The sequence below is a fragment of the Globicephala melas genome, chromosome 2 (assembly GCF_963455315.2).
Source record: "Globicephala melas chromosome 2, mGloMel1.2, whole genome shotgun sequence".
Taxonomy (NCBI): domain Eukaryota; kingdom Metazoa; phylum Chordata; class Mammalia; order Artiodactyla; family Delphinidae; genus Globicephala; species Globicephala melas.
The window spans coordinates 92,080,130-92,095,573 of NC_083315.2; the positions used below are offsets into that span (position 1 = coordinate 92,080,130).

At 44.0% G+C, this 15,444-nt stretch overlaps 1 protein-coding gene across 2 annotated transcripts in view; it reads right to left on the reverse strand.

The window, feature by feature from the left end:
• The window catches only part of MAPKBP1 (mitogen-activated protein kinase binding protein 1), a 52,095-nt gene that overhangs the window by 27,267 nt on the left and 9,384 nt on the right, over positions 1–15,444 (reverse strand). For both annotated transcript variants that reach the window (XM_030843013.2, XM_060294438.1), the window contains exon 3: positions 454–545. In XM_030843013.2, the coding sequence (XP_030698873.1) occupies positions 454–545 (92 nt within the window). The remainder of the gene's footprint in view (positions 1–453; positions 546–15,444) is intronic.

A 15,444-nucleotide genomic window follows, 5' to 3' on the forward strand; every position in this document is an offset into this window, starting at 1 on the left:
CTGTAATAACTTATATGGGGAAAGAAACTGAAAAAGAATAGATATATATATAACTAAACCACTTTGCTATACACCTGAAACTAACACAACATTGTAAATCGACTATATTCCAGTATAAAATATTTTTTTAAATTTAAAAAATAAAATAAAAATAAAAATGACTAAAAGGTAGATATTAAAGATATTGAAGATGGTGTTGGGAGCTGCGTGAATACAAAGTGTGAATCTATATGCGTGGGTGGGTGTGGGTGGTCAAAAAGCAGGACGGGATGGCAACACAGACAACAGTCAACAAAGAGCCTTTATGTGGCCCCGTACGTCATTTATAAAAATGGCACCAAAACATTAACCTGGATGTATCTCCCAGAAGATACCAGAAAACCCCTGCCCACTCCAACTGGTTTAGCATAGCTATAAACTTCCATGCAATAAGACCACTTCCAAGACACTTACCCAGCTGGGTAGGCAACTAAACCCGATCGGGGATCACAGGCAAGTCCTCTGCCTCCAGACACTGTTATTCCAAGCACCTTCTCCAAGGTCACCTGTTGGAGCAAGACAGAGAAGTGTTATGTTATGGATGGAGTGGGGCTGGGAAGGAGGAGTTGAAGGTAGCCGGGGACCTTCTTCCACGCTGACTGTTTCCTGATGGCCCTGTCTTCTGACTTATCCAGGTCCTGATCTGGCCATAGGCCCCCTGATCACATGGGAAAAAGCCAGTACACATCGCCAGCTTTTAACAGTGATCAAACTGCTAGGCCCATGGAAAAGAAAATGAAGTGGTTAAAACTCAGCTCATGGCCACAGAGGGACAAGAACTCTCCCAATCCAGGAAGGCTCCATTTACAAGATAAAGTCTTGGGTCCCCAGACTGGCCTCTTGGGTCTATGAGACTCAGGAGAGGTCACTGATCTTCGTACCTTGGCAGGCATGAAACAAAGGCCACTCTGATCTCCAAGAGCCAGAAGAATGTTAGGTAACAATTAGGTGACTCATAATATCCCTGATCTATGCATTCCATCACACTCTTCCCCTCCATCAGATGTCTGCCAGTTCAAACAGACTCGAAGCCTAGGAGGCAGAGACATGGCTTAATGCTGTGTTTTGCAAAGCACAGACGCTCAGAGTACTCTAATTATTATTATTAAGCCACAACTCCCACAGAGATGAAAGGGAAACATACGTAAAGTGCTCAGAGATTCTGAGAGGACATGGCCATGGGAGACATTCACCATCACTCTCTTCATCACTGTTGTTACCCCACACTGTCTGCAGGCCCTGGGACATACTGGACTAACCTCAAATTAGTTCCCTGATCTTTCTGCTAGATGATCCCATGTCAGATTCAGACTGCCCTGTAACCTCATCACTCCCTCACCCACTGCTATAAAATGTCTTGCATGTCACTCCTGGTCCAGTCTCCTCTAGCACTGTCTGGACTCCCTGCACTGGCCCTCCTCAGGGATGTCCTCGGTCTTCATTGGCTAAGACAGAGGGGCTTCTGAATGCAGGATGGCCAGGTAAACAGGCTGGAGTGTACTCTGCTAAGAGAGTCTTCGGGGCCTTACGAGGGCGATGTGAACCAGAAACACTTCAGGGGTGTTTGTATCAGTGGCACTGTGGTCTGCTCCCAGTCCAGGCCGGTATCTACAGAGGGGAAGCCCATAGTCAATTACAGTAGTTTTAGGATCTCTCCTTCTCTCTTACTCTCCCAACTGGAGAATTCCAAGTGCTTCTAGAGGGCCTGTTTAAATTCCAATCTCCAAGGACCATTTTAGTTTGAATTAGGTTGGAAAGAAATGCCCTGAGGTGGCCAGAGATCAAAATAAGTCCCCTGGGATGTTGTAGTTAAAGCTATTACCCTGGAAGGTCCCCAAGAGTCTTCTGTGCTTCTTGGGGATGTGGACCAGGAATTCCAACATGTGTCTACTCACTGACAGAGGCAGTTTAGTTCCAGGGCACCACACCTACCCACAACCACCTGGCAAGCACCAAACTTGCCAGCTACCCTTGGGCCTTTCTGAGGCACTAAACCTAGTGGGGGATAAACTAACTTTAGCCTACTCTATACATTCTTGATATTCTGCCCTAACTTATGCCTCTTTCCATACTTTTTCTCAGCTTAATGACCCCCTCCCCCTTCTCCGGCACCCACTCACCTTTCTGAAAGGGCTGAGCACTGCACACTAACTGGAGAGCACAAAATAACCCTGGGGAAGTCCGGGAGATACTCAGTTCAGGGCACCACACCCTATCCTGGCACAGTGCCTCTGGCTATCCCCGAGGGAGGGGTACTCAGGAACATTCCTGCTGCACCAACTGCCTACTGCAGAGAAGAGAGAAAGAGGAGCCTGAGGCCAGCATTACCCACATAGATGAGAAAGGTCACCAAAGCAAGCACTGAGCTAAAAGGCCAACTCAACTCCTATTCTCTTCAAGCTAATCTGATTTCAGGCAAATCCTTTGGATTCATATTTGCATCAATCCCTCCCTTATGCTTCAGCTTTGGTCCCAAAGAATCAGACCAGTCTGTGGGTTCTCAGCTTGCCTTCTCTCTCTGACAGGAATTTGGGTAGGTGTTTTGTGGGTAGATGATCCAGTTCCACAGAGAATTAATTCTGGAACTAGCTTGGAGTTTTCAACAGCAATCTAAAGCAGGAAGAAGATGTGAGTTACTCAGACCCGAAAGACCAGTGTTTATCAAACGTTTTTGACCACGACCCATCGTAAGAGACACATTTTATATCTTGATCCAGTATAAACATACATGCTCATAAAACTGAAATAAAAGTTTCACAGAAAAATACTTACTCTCATTGCATGTGATAAACTCCAATTTCTATTATATTCTATTTCATTAAAAAAATAATTCTGGTCATGGCCCACTTTATTGACTTCATGACCTACAAGTGGACTGGCAGCTGCAGTTTGAGAAACCCTGCTAAGGACCATCTCTCCCCGCTGGGCATGGGATTCATCTCTGGTCCCTGGCATCTTTGTGTCTGTCACTTTCCTCCTAGGACTCTCCACAGTGGAGCAGACATCCGGGCTAGGAAACCCCACAGACAGGAGTTTGCCTGGGCTCAAAACTTGGATGATTTTCAAAGGATTTACGGTTTTTGGCTTCCTCTGGATTTCTGAGCAGCTATCCAAGGGAAAAAAAGGCAGTTTCCTTTGACTCTGTGGAGGGGGAAGAGCAGGGGAAAAACATTCAGGGGCATCAGCTGGGTTTTATTTTATGTTCTAACTCAAACCAGCTTCCTGTTTGCAGGGAGGTTTGGGGCTGAGCTCCACTTTCAAAGGATCTGAGAGTCCAGAACTCCTGCAAGGCCTCCAATGTCTAGGCTTGTCCTGCAAGGCTCCTGCACGATGGACTTTATAAACTGACTCTCTTTCATAACCCTCTCCATATTCTTTCCAAAAAGGTGGTACAGCTTCCATCTACCCTAAGAAATGGAGACAAACCTGGACACCCCCTTGCAAACCCACCCTGGGCTAAAAGTGCCCAAGTTCAAGTAGTGGTGTGCTGCAGCTGGCTCATGCTGGCTCAGGACAGCTGACTGTGCACCTCTTTTCCCAGCTCCACATTCAATGAGAGCACATTGGTAGCTTGAAACCACCATGGTGGGAGCACTTACGCCATGAAATCAGACAACGCTACAAATCAGGGCCCCTCTTGCCCCTCAGAGAGCATGTAAACATTTACCAATGCACCTCTAAGCTCAAGCAACTTTTCTCTCTCCCTCGGACTATGGCTGTAACTCCCATGTGTTCCCTCTGCTTCAGGCCTTGCTTCCTATATAGTCTTTTCTTTTTCTCAACATGGCAGGCCACAGTGATTCTTTCAAGAAATATAGGAGATCATGTCATTATGCTGCTCAAAAGTCTCCAGTGGCTCCCCATCCAGATTCTTCACCCCGGTTTAGAAGGCCCTAAGTCACCTGGCCTCTGGCTGCCTCTCTGACCTCGTTTCCTCCACTTCGCCCTCACTTACTCCACCTCAACCACCCTGGCGCCTGAAGCACCTCAAGTGGATTCTAGCTTCAGGTCCTCTGCATAGGCTTTTTATTCCTCCCACTAAAACTCCCTTGTCTCAACTACTCACACAGCTAATTCACTCAGGTCTTTGCTCAAAGGTCTTCTCCACAGGGAAGGCTTTCCAGACTGGCTTTACTGCTATCACTCTATACCCAACTTATCCTGCTTTATTTTTCTTCATTGTACTTAGAGTCAGAGAGTGACCCAACATTGAGTATATCTTTGTCCACATACTTACTGTCCGTCTCCTCTACCAGAATATGAGCTTCTTGAGGGCAAGGCCTAAGTTGTTACCCCTCACTGATGCATCCCTAGCACTTTAAACAGTGCCTGGCACAAAATGGGCACTTGATAAATATTTGATGAATAAATGAATGCATGGCAGAGGCTTCAGGAACAGTGAAAGGACAGAGATGGGAAGCACAAGAAAACTGGGGTATTTCAAGCCAGTAAAGTTGCTCTCCACGAAGTATCTAAAACTGGTTGTGTGGGAATTCCCTGACTGCTCAGTGGTTAGGACTCTTAGGTCCAGAGGTTAGGCGTTTTCACTGCCGTGGCCCAGGTTCAATCCCTGGTCAGGGAACTAAGACCCCTCAAGCTATGTGGCCAAAAAAAATAATAATAAAATGAAATAAAACTGGTTGTGACAGAAAGACCATGTCCAGATGAGGACAAGCATAAAGGGAGGTTAATGGTACAGGGAACATTTTGTTTCTTAAGCTGACAGTGGGCACACAATGGTTCACTCTATTATTCCACATGTCTTTACTATATGTCTTAAATATTGCACAGTAAATGTTTAAAAGAGAGAAAAAATATGGTCCAGGATGTGGTGTGGGGCTCAGCACCTCATAAGCAACATCCTTCTATAGTTCACATCCCTGACTTCTCTTTTTCCTAAAGCCACTTCGTTGACACTCGTTGACCCAGCCATGTGAGGGGAAGGTGTACAGAGAGCTCAAGAATCTGTGTTTTTATTTGATTTACGTTTCTCACTTAAGAGCTTATAAGGCTGCACATGTTTATGATGCTCTGACACGCTGCTTCCAGCAGAAGTTTTCAAGGACCACTGCACACATCCCTTATCCTGACTGCTAAGTGTGGCAGCAGGTGATGAGATAGGGCTCCCTCAGCCTGGGTCCCTGAGTAACTCTGATGAACAGAGCGCCCGCGCTGACCCACACTGCAACAAAAGTATGAGCAAGAAATAAACTATACGTTAAGTTATGGAGTTGTTGAGGTGATTTGTTACCACCGCATGACCTAGCCCAGCAATTTTCACACTTTTTGGTCTCTTACACTCTTTGGTTTCTTAACACTCTTAGAATTTCTCAAGGACCTCAAAGAGCTTTCATTTATACAAGTTATATCTACCAATATTTACTATGTTAGAAATTACAATGGAAATACTTAAATAAATTTAATTCATTCAAAACTAATAATAAACCCATTACATGTTAACACTTTTATTAAAAGTAACTCTAGTTTCCAAAACAAAACCAAAAATATTTAGTGAGAAGAGTGGCACTGTTTAACATTTTCGTAAATCTCTTTAATGTCTGGCTTAACAGAAAACGGCTGGATTCTCATAACTGCATCTGCATTCAATCTGTTGTGATATGTTATTCTAGGTGAAGATTAAAAAAAGTTGGCCTCATTTGGATATGTAATTGGAAAAGAGGGGATCGCAGAGATCACCTAAAAGGGTTTTGGGGACCCCAGGGATTTTGTGACTACACCTTGGCAACCAATAACCTAGCCCCTCCTGTATACTACAGCATCTCTCTTCATAAGGAAGCAAGCCCACTAGTATGAGAGTTCTGGCCTCAAGCATCATTTGAGGAAAATGAGGCAGGGAAGAGGCCCTATGAGAAAATAGCTGTCCTCAAAGTCAGGGATGGGGCCCCAAGTTCTGACAGGAACTTCAGTTCCAAATCCTCATGGCCCAAATGCCAATGAAATATAGTCCAAAAGACACTCCAGTCCAGGTAAATGATTCTGGCTGGTGAGTTGGGACACAACTGCTACAGGCAGCTGGCAGCCTGATACATCCACAGTTCTAGGAACATCATGCACAATGAAAACTCAGAATTAAGACGAGGGTACCCACTTTGTACTCTGCAGTGATCTCCTCCACATCTGCAACACAGCCTAGAAGCAGGGAGAACACTCGAGTTGTGACCCAGCTTTTCCTTGGACAGGTGGAGAGTGTTGAGATGGGGGAAAGCCTACACCAACCTGAAAGAGAGTGTCATCTTTCCCCAGAAGCAAGGTTGCAGGAGGGCAGAATTACTACAGACACACTGCAAAGGAAGGCTTGAATACCCACCCCTCCCAACATGCACTAGGCAGGGCAGTACTGTATCCTCCTAAGAGAAAGAAGGAAAGCAAAATTATCCCTCACTGTAATGAGATAAAGGGATAACTTCATAATAGCCTATTCCCAAGAGAGAAGGAAAGAATAAAGCCAACTGTTTAAGAGCTCTTCTGGCTCTCATTAAAGTAGATGGAAAAAACAGGTGGCTCAGAGGCGACAGATGGGACTACTCGTTCATACTAGATAGAACAGTATTTTCCAACACGCGGATTGCAGCCTATTAATGGGATTTGAAATTGATTTAATGGGTTATGAATAACTAAAATAGAACAAAAAATAGATCTCATGGCATGTAGTAATAATGGTAAGTACTGAACGTGAAACTTTATTTCAGGGGTGTGTGTGTGTGTGTGTGTGTGTGTGTGTGTGTGTGTGCGTGTGCGCCCTGGGTCACAATGTAAAGTGTATTCCTTAATGTGAGTTGTTCTCAAAAATGTTTGAAAGTCACTGGGATGCTATGGGGGTCCTTAAAATCCATTAGGGAAGATGAATGACATACTACAAAGTAATCCAGTATGTGATGAGGGTCATAAGAAAGATATAAAGTGCTCAAAAAGGAGAAAGAGAGATGATTTCTGAACAGGATAAGGAAAGGGAAACAATGAAGCTTTCCTGGAAGACTAGATGGAATGTGGCCTGGTCAGTGAGGATAGGATTTTGACAGATGGAAATACAGAGAAATACAGAGAAAGGAATTCTCAGTAGAAGAAGTTGCATGAATGAGTTTGACAGAAGGAAACAACAGAGTAGGTGAGCCAACAGTGAAAGCAAGGATCTTTTGTAGGAGACTTAGGTCAGGAGAGGTAGACTCTCCTTAGGTCAGGAGAGGCAGACTATAACCAGACCGGGAAGGGCCTTGATTGCCAAACTAAGTGGGGTCATCTGGAGGCTCTGGGAAGCTACTGAAGGGTTTCGAACCAGGGACACAATCAAAGCTATGTTTGGTGATGATGTACATAAGACCCATAGCACAGGCAGGGAGCCCAATTAGGAGGCTATTACAACAGTTCAGGTGAGAGGTAATAAGGATCTAGACCAGCATGAAGATAGTGAGAGTAGAAAAGAAATAATGACAAAGAAAAAAGTGACAAAGCAAATAGAATTGGCAAGATGGGGCACCGTACAACTCTGGAGGAAAAAGAAGACTCAAATTTTGAACTTCAGAGATAGGGAACAAGGAGGTGCTATGAAAAGAAATGCTGCCATGATCAGGAAGAGGACCTGGGTCTGGACAAAGGGGGGAAGGATGGGAACCAATGATGTCGGTTTTAGACATGTTGAATCTAAGTCGCTTCAGGAATATTTAGTAGGAACCACAGAACATTCAACTTAGCAACATACACATGGAATTGATGCTTGGGAGAGAGGTGAGGACTAGAAATAGATATTTAAGAATTATTCACAGGGGCTTCCCTGGTGGCGCAGTGGTTGAGAGTCCGCCTGCCGATGCAGGGGACACGGGTTCGTGCCCCGGTCCGGGAAGATCCCACATGCCGCGGAGCGGCCGGGCCCATGAGCTATGGCCGCTGAGCCTGCGCGTCCGGAGCCTGTGCTCCGCAACGGGAGAGGCCACAACAGTGAGAGGCCCACGTACTGCAAAAAAAAAAAAACCATTAAAAAAAAAAAAAAAGAATTATTCACGGGGGCTTCCCTGGTGGCACAGTGGTTAAGAATCCGCCTGCCAATGCAGGGGACATGGGCTTGAGCCCTGGTCTGGGAAGATCCCACATGCCGCGGAGCAACTAAGCCAGGGTGCCACCACTACTGAGCCTGCACTCTAGAGCCCATGAGCCACAACTACTGAGCCCACGTGCCACAACTACTGAAGCCCACGGGCCTAGAGCCCGTGCTCCACAACAAGAGAAGCTGCAGCAATGAGAAGCCCGTGCACCACAACGAAGAGCAGTGCCCCCCGCTCTCCGCAACTAGAGAAAAGCCCGAGTGCAGCAAATGAATACCCAACACAGCCAAAAATAAAATAAATAATAAAATAAATAAAATTTTAAAAATCTATGGAAAGAAAAAGAATTATTCACAGAACTTCCTTGGTGGTCTAGTGGTTGAGAGTCCATCTTCCAATGCAGGGGACATGGGTTTGATCTCTGGTTGGGGAACTAAGACCCCACATGCCATGGGGCAACTAAGCCTGCGCGCCGCAGCTACTGAGCCTGCGCACCACAACCTGACAGCCTGCGTGCCGCAACTAGGGAGCCCGCGTGCCGCAACTACTGAGCCCACGCACTCTGAAGCCCGCGCGCCACAATGAAAGATCCTGCGTGCCGCAACAAGACCTGATGCAGCCAAAACAATAATAATAATAAAAATAAATAAAATATTTTTTTAAAAAAAGAATTATTCACAAGGAGGTGAAAACCACCACTGAAAGTACAATGAGGCAGGAGAAGACAGAGGGAAGAGAGAGTGAGGCTGAGGACAGAAATGCGGCTGTAGCTATTTTTAGAGTATGGAGAAGATGAGGGCTCAGGCAGTTAGAAAGGGAGAAGGAGAACCAGGAAGCCTGTGAAGAGGAGAGTTCCCAGAAGGATGGGGTAGTCAATGTAAGTGCTAAAAAGAAGTGAAGAAGCAAGAAATGGACTCTCCAGAGTCCAAAGCCATCTGCAACATAGCACAGGGTCCCCAGCAGTCCCAACCCCCTAAACACATGATCTCAGGAACTCTAAGCAAGGCCTTCTAAACTCTTCTGGTACCTCTCTCTCCAGTCCCTAGATCTGACCAGCCCACAAGCTAGAGGAGAGACACCAGCCAATGAGAGATCCAGTGTGTGGAGCCAACACACACACAAGACAACAGCACTGCTAGAGAAGGGTTTCTTGTTGAGCCCACAGCATACACGATTCGAATCTGTTCTTGCTTTCTTAGTGCGAGGGACTACTACAGGGAGTCTGCAGTGGCAAGAAAGCAGCTGCTCCCTCGAGAGAGAAAACTAAGGGGCCAGAGCCACAAAAGGCCAGGGTCATCTAGGATTTAGCTGACCTCAAACTGGTAAAGAAACCCCAGCAACTGGGAGGAAGCCGATCTCTGTTTTGGTTGCCATGTTTTGTTGCCACCAATTTCTTTCTTCCCCCTTCTCCCCTTCTCTACTTCTTAATCCCACTCAATACAAGTTATAAATACCTGAGTTATAAGTCATTCCAGCCAAACTATGGGTTTGCTATTTCTATAAACAAGCATGTCACAGACCTGTCCGAGGCAGAGCCCCCTCTGCCTTTCCCTCCCTTCCTGCAGGTTAAGAATAACTATGCCTGTCTCTTGCCCACACACTACACTCGAATCTCACAAAGCAGATCCTCCACCAGATTCTGAGAACTGCCACTTATGCAAAAGCCACAGAGGAAGCCAAGGCCAGGAGGCTTTGTGCAGAGACTTAGCCAGCTGGGCAGAGACCCAGTGACCAGCCCTGGGAGGGGGGAGGGGGAAGCGGGTATCATGCCCAAGCTCACTCACTCCTGTTCCTTCAGAGACCAAAGTGCCATCTGGTCAGAGGCAGGAAGAGACACAATGGCCACTCCAAAACTGTACAACAGACCTTGCCTCTCTACTCTGCTCCTGGTTTCTGGGGCTGATTTGTGGTTCTACTTTCTATACCATGAAGTCTCTCAGAAACAAATAACTTCCAGTATGACAGAAAAACCAAGTTCCCTCACTAGAGATCAAGATTTGTTGGAGTTGAGCCAATTCTGCTGTGCTGAGATTAAAATAGCCTTAGCTTCTAAGGAAGGTGAGTCTGCCACTGCTTGGGAAGAGGTGACCTTAGAGATCCTTTAGCATAAGCCCCTGGAGACTAGAGAACAGAGGTTCCCAATTCCGGCTGATCAATAGAATTACTCAGAGGACTTAACAAGTTTTTTTCAGATAGCAGTCCCTACCCTATACCCATCCCCTGCCTCTGCAAGATTCTTGATCAACAGCTATGGAGCGGGCTTCAAGAATCTGCATATTAAAGCTCTCCTGGGCTTCCCTGGTGGCGCAGTGGTTGAAAGTCCGCCTGCCGATGCAGGGGACATGGGTTCGTGCCCCAGTCCAGGGCCCCGGGATCTCCCACATGCCGCAGAGCGGCTGGGCCCGTGAGCCACGGCTGCTGAGTCTGCGCGTCCGGAGCCTGTGCTCCGCAATGGGAGAGGCCACAACAGTGAGAGGCAAAAGCTCTCCAGGTGGTTCTAGTGATTAATCAGGTGGGGAACTATTCAATTAAAGCATTTTGCCTTTTTATTTCCAAATTTCAACCCCTCCTGGGACTAGGGAGAAAACAATGCTCTGAGTATTCTTACAAGAATACCCACACCCATGGGCTGCAAAAGGTCTTGGGCAGAGAGAGGATCTACAGCCATAATAGATACCATTTATTGAATGTGTACTCTGCGCCAAGAACTGTGCTAAACGCTTTGTAAGACCATCTCATTGAATACTCTTGACAACTTTATAAAGGACTAGTATTATTTCCATTTTAGTTATGAAGGAGTCAAGTAAGTAGTCAGTGGAAGAACCAGGATTCAAACCTAAGTCTGTCTGGTTCCAGAAACCATGGTGACCAAGGAGGGAGTTCAGGTTCTCCAAAACCACCAGAATGTTGCAGTTTCTGAAAGAGCACACAGGGAAGTCACCAAGCCATCATGGAGGCATCAGGGACAGGTCTGAGAACCAAGGTAGAAGGCAAAGGGCACAGGATGAAGTAGAGGGGCAACAGGGTTCTCTCCTCCTAGCGTTAATGTTTTTTAAAAAGTAGCAGGTCTTATCAGTAGCTTAAATGGGTCTAAAAATGCGTTCTGACCTCTCCTCACAGAGATGGTTGCAGAGAAAGAGTAACAGAGGGTCTTCCAATGTCAGAGTACCCCACCTGGTCAGAGCATGCTCACATCCAGCTGGCATTAGAACCTACAGTCAACACAGACAGCTGACACCCATTTCCAAGGCAACTAAAACTACAGTGTTAGAAGCAGGGGATTATGATTTCATGTGCAGATGGAGGAAGAGGCATCAGGATGGCATCAGACCTCAAACCAGAAGGGAGCCAATGAGAGGCCTCTAGCCAAAGGACTCAATTATAATACAGCCAACAGCGGGCACCCAAGTCCAAACAGCAGCTTGAATAACACAGTGCCTGGTATAAAGCAGGTACTCCTACCCTCCCTTTCTCTTCCAGTTATCAGAAAGGCAAGGATAGGAGACATCTCAATTTAAGCAACCAGAATAAAGGAAAAAAAATTTTTTTCCTCTCTAAGGTCAGTCCTTGCTATACCAAGACCAGAACCACAAACAAAGCTTTATGACCTAAAAATCTGATCATCAAGAAAGGTCTAATTCTTCCTCATTCACCACCTCTACATGCCTGAGTTTTCTTAATCTCTTGGTTTCCAAACTTTGTAACCAGGGAGAATACTAACTGTTCCTTATCTGGACTAAGTGTGCAAAGTGAATGTGTGTTCTGGGAAAAGGGGAGTGGAGCAGACTCTCAGTGTTCCTGCAATCATGCCAACTTGTTCCATGAGACTCTCCTAGAAGAAGGAAGTTCTCTTCAATGTGTTATTCTCTATAAAATTCTCATTTCCTTTCCATTCCTAACGCCAACACCCTGGTTGAGGCCTTTGGCACCATATTCCTGGATACAGCAATGGCTTTCTAATCAAGCTCCTTACTGTAGACCCTGCCCTCCCCTCCCCAACCCATTAGAATAATCTTTCCATAGTACAGCTATGATCATGTCCCTCACCTGCTCAAAAACTTTCAATGGCTCCTTAATGCCAACTAAATAAATTATAAATGTCTTAGCCTAGCATCCATCTGTCAATGGGCCCTATCATTCTTCTAATTCTATTTCCTTCTACTCACCATATGAATGATGTGCTTTTGTCAATCTGGATTATTCATTATTCTGGAAAGGAGCTCTGGGGCTTTTGTTTATATTCTTCTGCCTGGAATGCCCTTCCCTTCCACCATCCCATACTGAAACCCTACCCCTTCCTTCAAGAACCAGCTCAAATATCACATCCCCTATGATTCTTTCTGTGATCAACCTGGCCAGAAGTGACTCCTCCCTCCTTGGAATTCTTACAGCAGCACTTAATTTTCATCATTCACACGACATGTGTTACTTAGTACCTTGTACAGAAGTTCTTTAAGGATCTGTCTTATCTCTCCTGCTACTCTATAATCTCCTGTAAGGCAGAGGCTGTATCTCATACAACTCTATGCTTATAGCACAGCACACAATGTTTAATACAGTATATTTGTTGAATCAATTTTTAATACTTTAAAAATATTTGTGAATATTCTTTGGTGCATCTTACTTAGTAAATTCTTTAACCTCCTAGAGAATTCTCCATCTATCATAGCCAAACCTAGAAGCTGGAGCAGGAAGCAGGATTCTGATGCCTTTCCAGAAAGATTGGTGAAGGTCTGAATGGAATAATCCATGTGCCTTGCATGATTACAAACCAAACAGTTTTACCCCTGACTTTAGTAAATACATGCATGGCATGGCTCTTCATAAATCTGACTTAAATTATAATTAACGAGTAAGTCCAAAAAGATTGAGATAATTTTTGTTTAATAAAAGTAACAATACTATTATTTAAAAAGAGCTTTACCTGTCCTTTTTAATCAGAAATGAATGGAGCTATAAGTAGTTATTCTGGATGTTAGAATTATGAATGACCTGTTTTCTTCTTTATGTTTCTCTATATGGTGTAAAAAACTCTTTTCAGAAAGCACATGTACTTCAGGAAGTATAAAAAGACATTTTATTTACCAAAGCTAACCAAGGAAATATTTTTGAGTATCAGAAATGAATTATCTCAGGACTTCCCTGGTGGTCCAGTGGCTAAGACTCCACGCTCCCAATGCAGGGGGCCCAGGTTCGATCCCTGGTCGGGGAACTAGAATCCCACATGCATGCCGCAACTAAAGATTCCTCATGCCGCAACTAAAGAGCCCGCATGCAGCAACGAAGATCTCACGTGCCGCAACTAAGACCCAGCACAGCCTAAATAAATAAATATTTTTTTTAAAAAAGAAATGAATTATTTCAAATTCAAGAAGTTAATGATGAATTTGTGAGAAAATATTTTTATGTCCTATTATTACTAAAAAAACAAAGTTTATTATACCAGATATATTTTCCAACATTTGTACACAACTTCTTTAATAAAATGAGTATACAGATTTTTAAATTTAAACATTTTAGATTTAAATATGAAATACACATGTTTAAATTGGAGAGACTTTTATCTTTACTATTTTTTTTCTACTTACAAAAATAACACACACTCATCGTAAAAAATTCCAACATTACAGAAATATAGAAATGTAGATAGTGAATGTCCACCATAATCTACTATCCCTCCCTGAGGTAACCAATTTTAACAACAGTTTGGTATTTATAGCCTCACAATTTTTTCTATGCATATACTAACATACATGTTTTAACAAAATATAAATAATCATTAACATAAAAACTGTTATACAGTTTGCTTTTTGTCACTTAATAGATCTTGTATACCCTCTCATATCAGTATATATAGATTGAACTCATTCTTTTCAACCAGTACAAGGTATTTCATTTATGGATGTACACCAATCTCCCATTGATGGTTACTTGGATTACTTCAAAGATTTCACTACTGTGAATAACGCTCCCCAACAACAGAAAAATTCAGTTATATACACTTTTGTGTGGTGTAAGTGTTTGCATAGAATAAACTCCCAGAATTATAACTGTTAAATCAAAAGATATGAATATGTAAATTTTTCTTCTAATGGATATTACCAAGTTGTCCTCTAAAAAGGTTAGATCAATGTCTGCTTTCACTAACAGCAGAAGGGTATGAGTGCACTTGTTTCCCCACATCTTCATATATTTTCTTTAAGGAAAAATTATTTAAATAGAATATTTCACTCTCATCCAAACATTAGAAACATAAAACAATGGGTCATAAAATTAATGCGTTTCACTCTGCCTTTAAATTCTTAGTCTGAAAGGAAGCTCTAAGACTAATTCACTTCCCAAATTATTTCCCAGTATAAATGAATTAGCCCCAAAAGAAGAAAAAAGTTATATTTATTTCTACAGAAGCTACTGCTGTTAAGAAGCATGCTTACTGGGCTTCCCTGGTGGCGCAGTGATTGAGAGTCCGCCTGCCGATGCAGGGGACACGGGTTCGTGCCCCGGTCCGGGAAGATCCCACATGCCACAGAGCAGCTGGGCCCATGAGCCATGGTCGCTGAGCCTGTGCTCCGCAACGGGAGAGGCCACAACAGTGAGAGGCCCGCGTACCGCAAACAAAACAAAACAAAAAAGCATGCTTACTACTCCAGTGATTTCCAATCAGACACAGTAAATTAGGACTCCCCCCACTCCTGGTTCACTAGCTTGCCTTTTTTAATTCCCCAAAATCATATCCATAACCCTGAAATAAGTTACACAGTAGTTAGTATCAAAAAGAATATTTGCTAAATCTTTCTTTTGGTCAGTAGTTAAAGTATAGTTGATACAAGTTAATATTGGCAAGAAAAAGGGGCTGAAGATAGGTCACAATAAAAAGCTGCACAGGGAGGATGATTCAGTGTTGGAACAGAAGAGGTTGAACCTGCAAAAAAAGGACTTCTCACAAATGGAAACTTGAAGGAATAAAATCTTGCCAGCAAATTAGAAGAAAACTCCTGGATATTCTAGAAATCTGTGGACCCTGATAATATTAGAAACCCCTTAATAGCTGTAAACTTATTTAGATCTTACAATGTGCTTTCACATTCATTAAATCTCATTGAATCCTCACAACAGCCCTGGGAGAAAGCCATCAGTATTCCAATTTTACAAATGAGAGAGAATCCAGTTCCCTCAGAAGTGAGGAAGCTGTCCCACCAGCCCCCACTACACACACACACACACACACACACACACACACACACACACACACACACACACACACACACACACACACACACTCTCTCTCTCTCTCTCTCTTCTCTCTCTCTCTCTCTCTCTCTCTCTCTCTCTCTCTCTCAGCATGGCT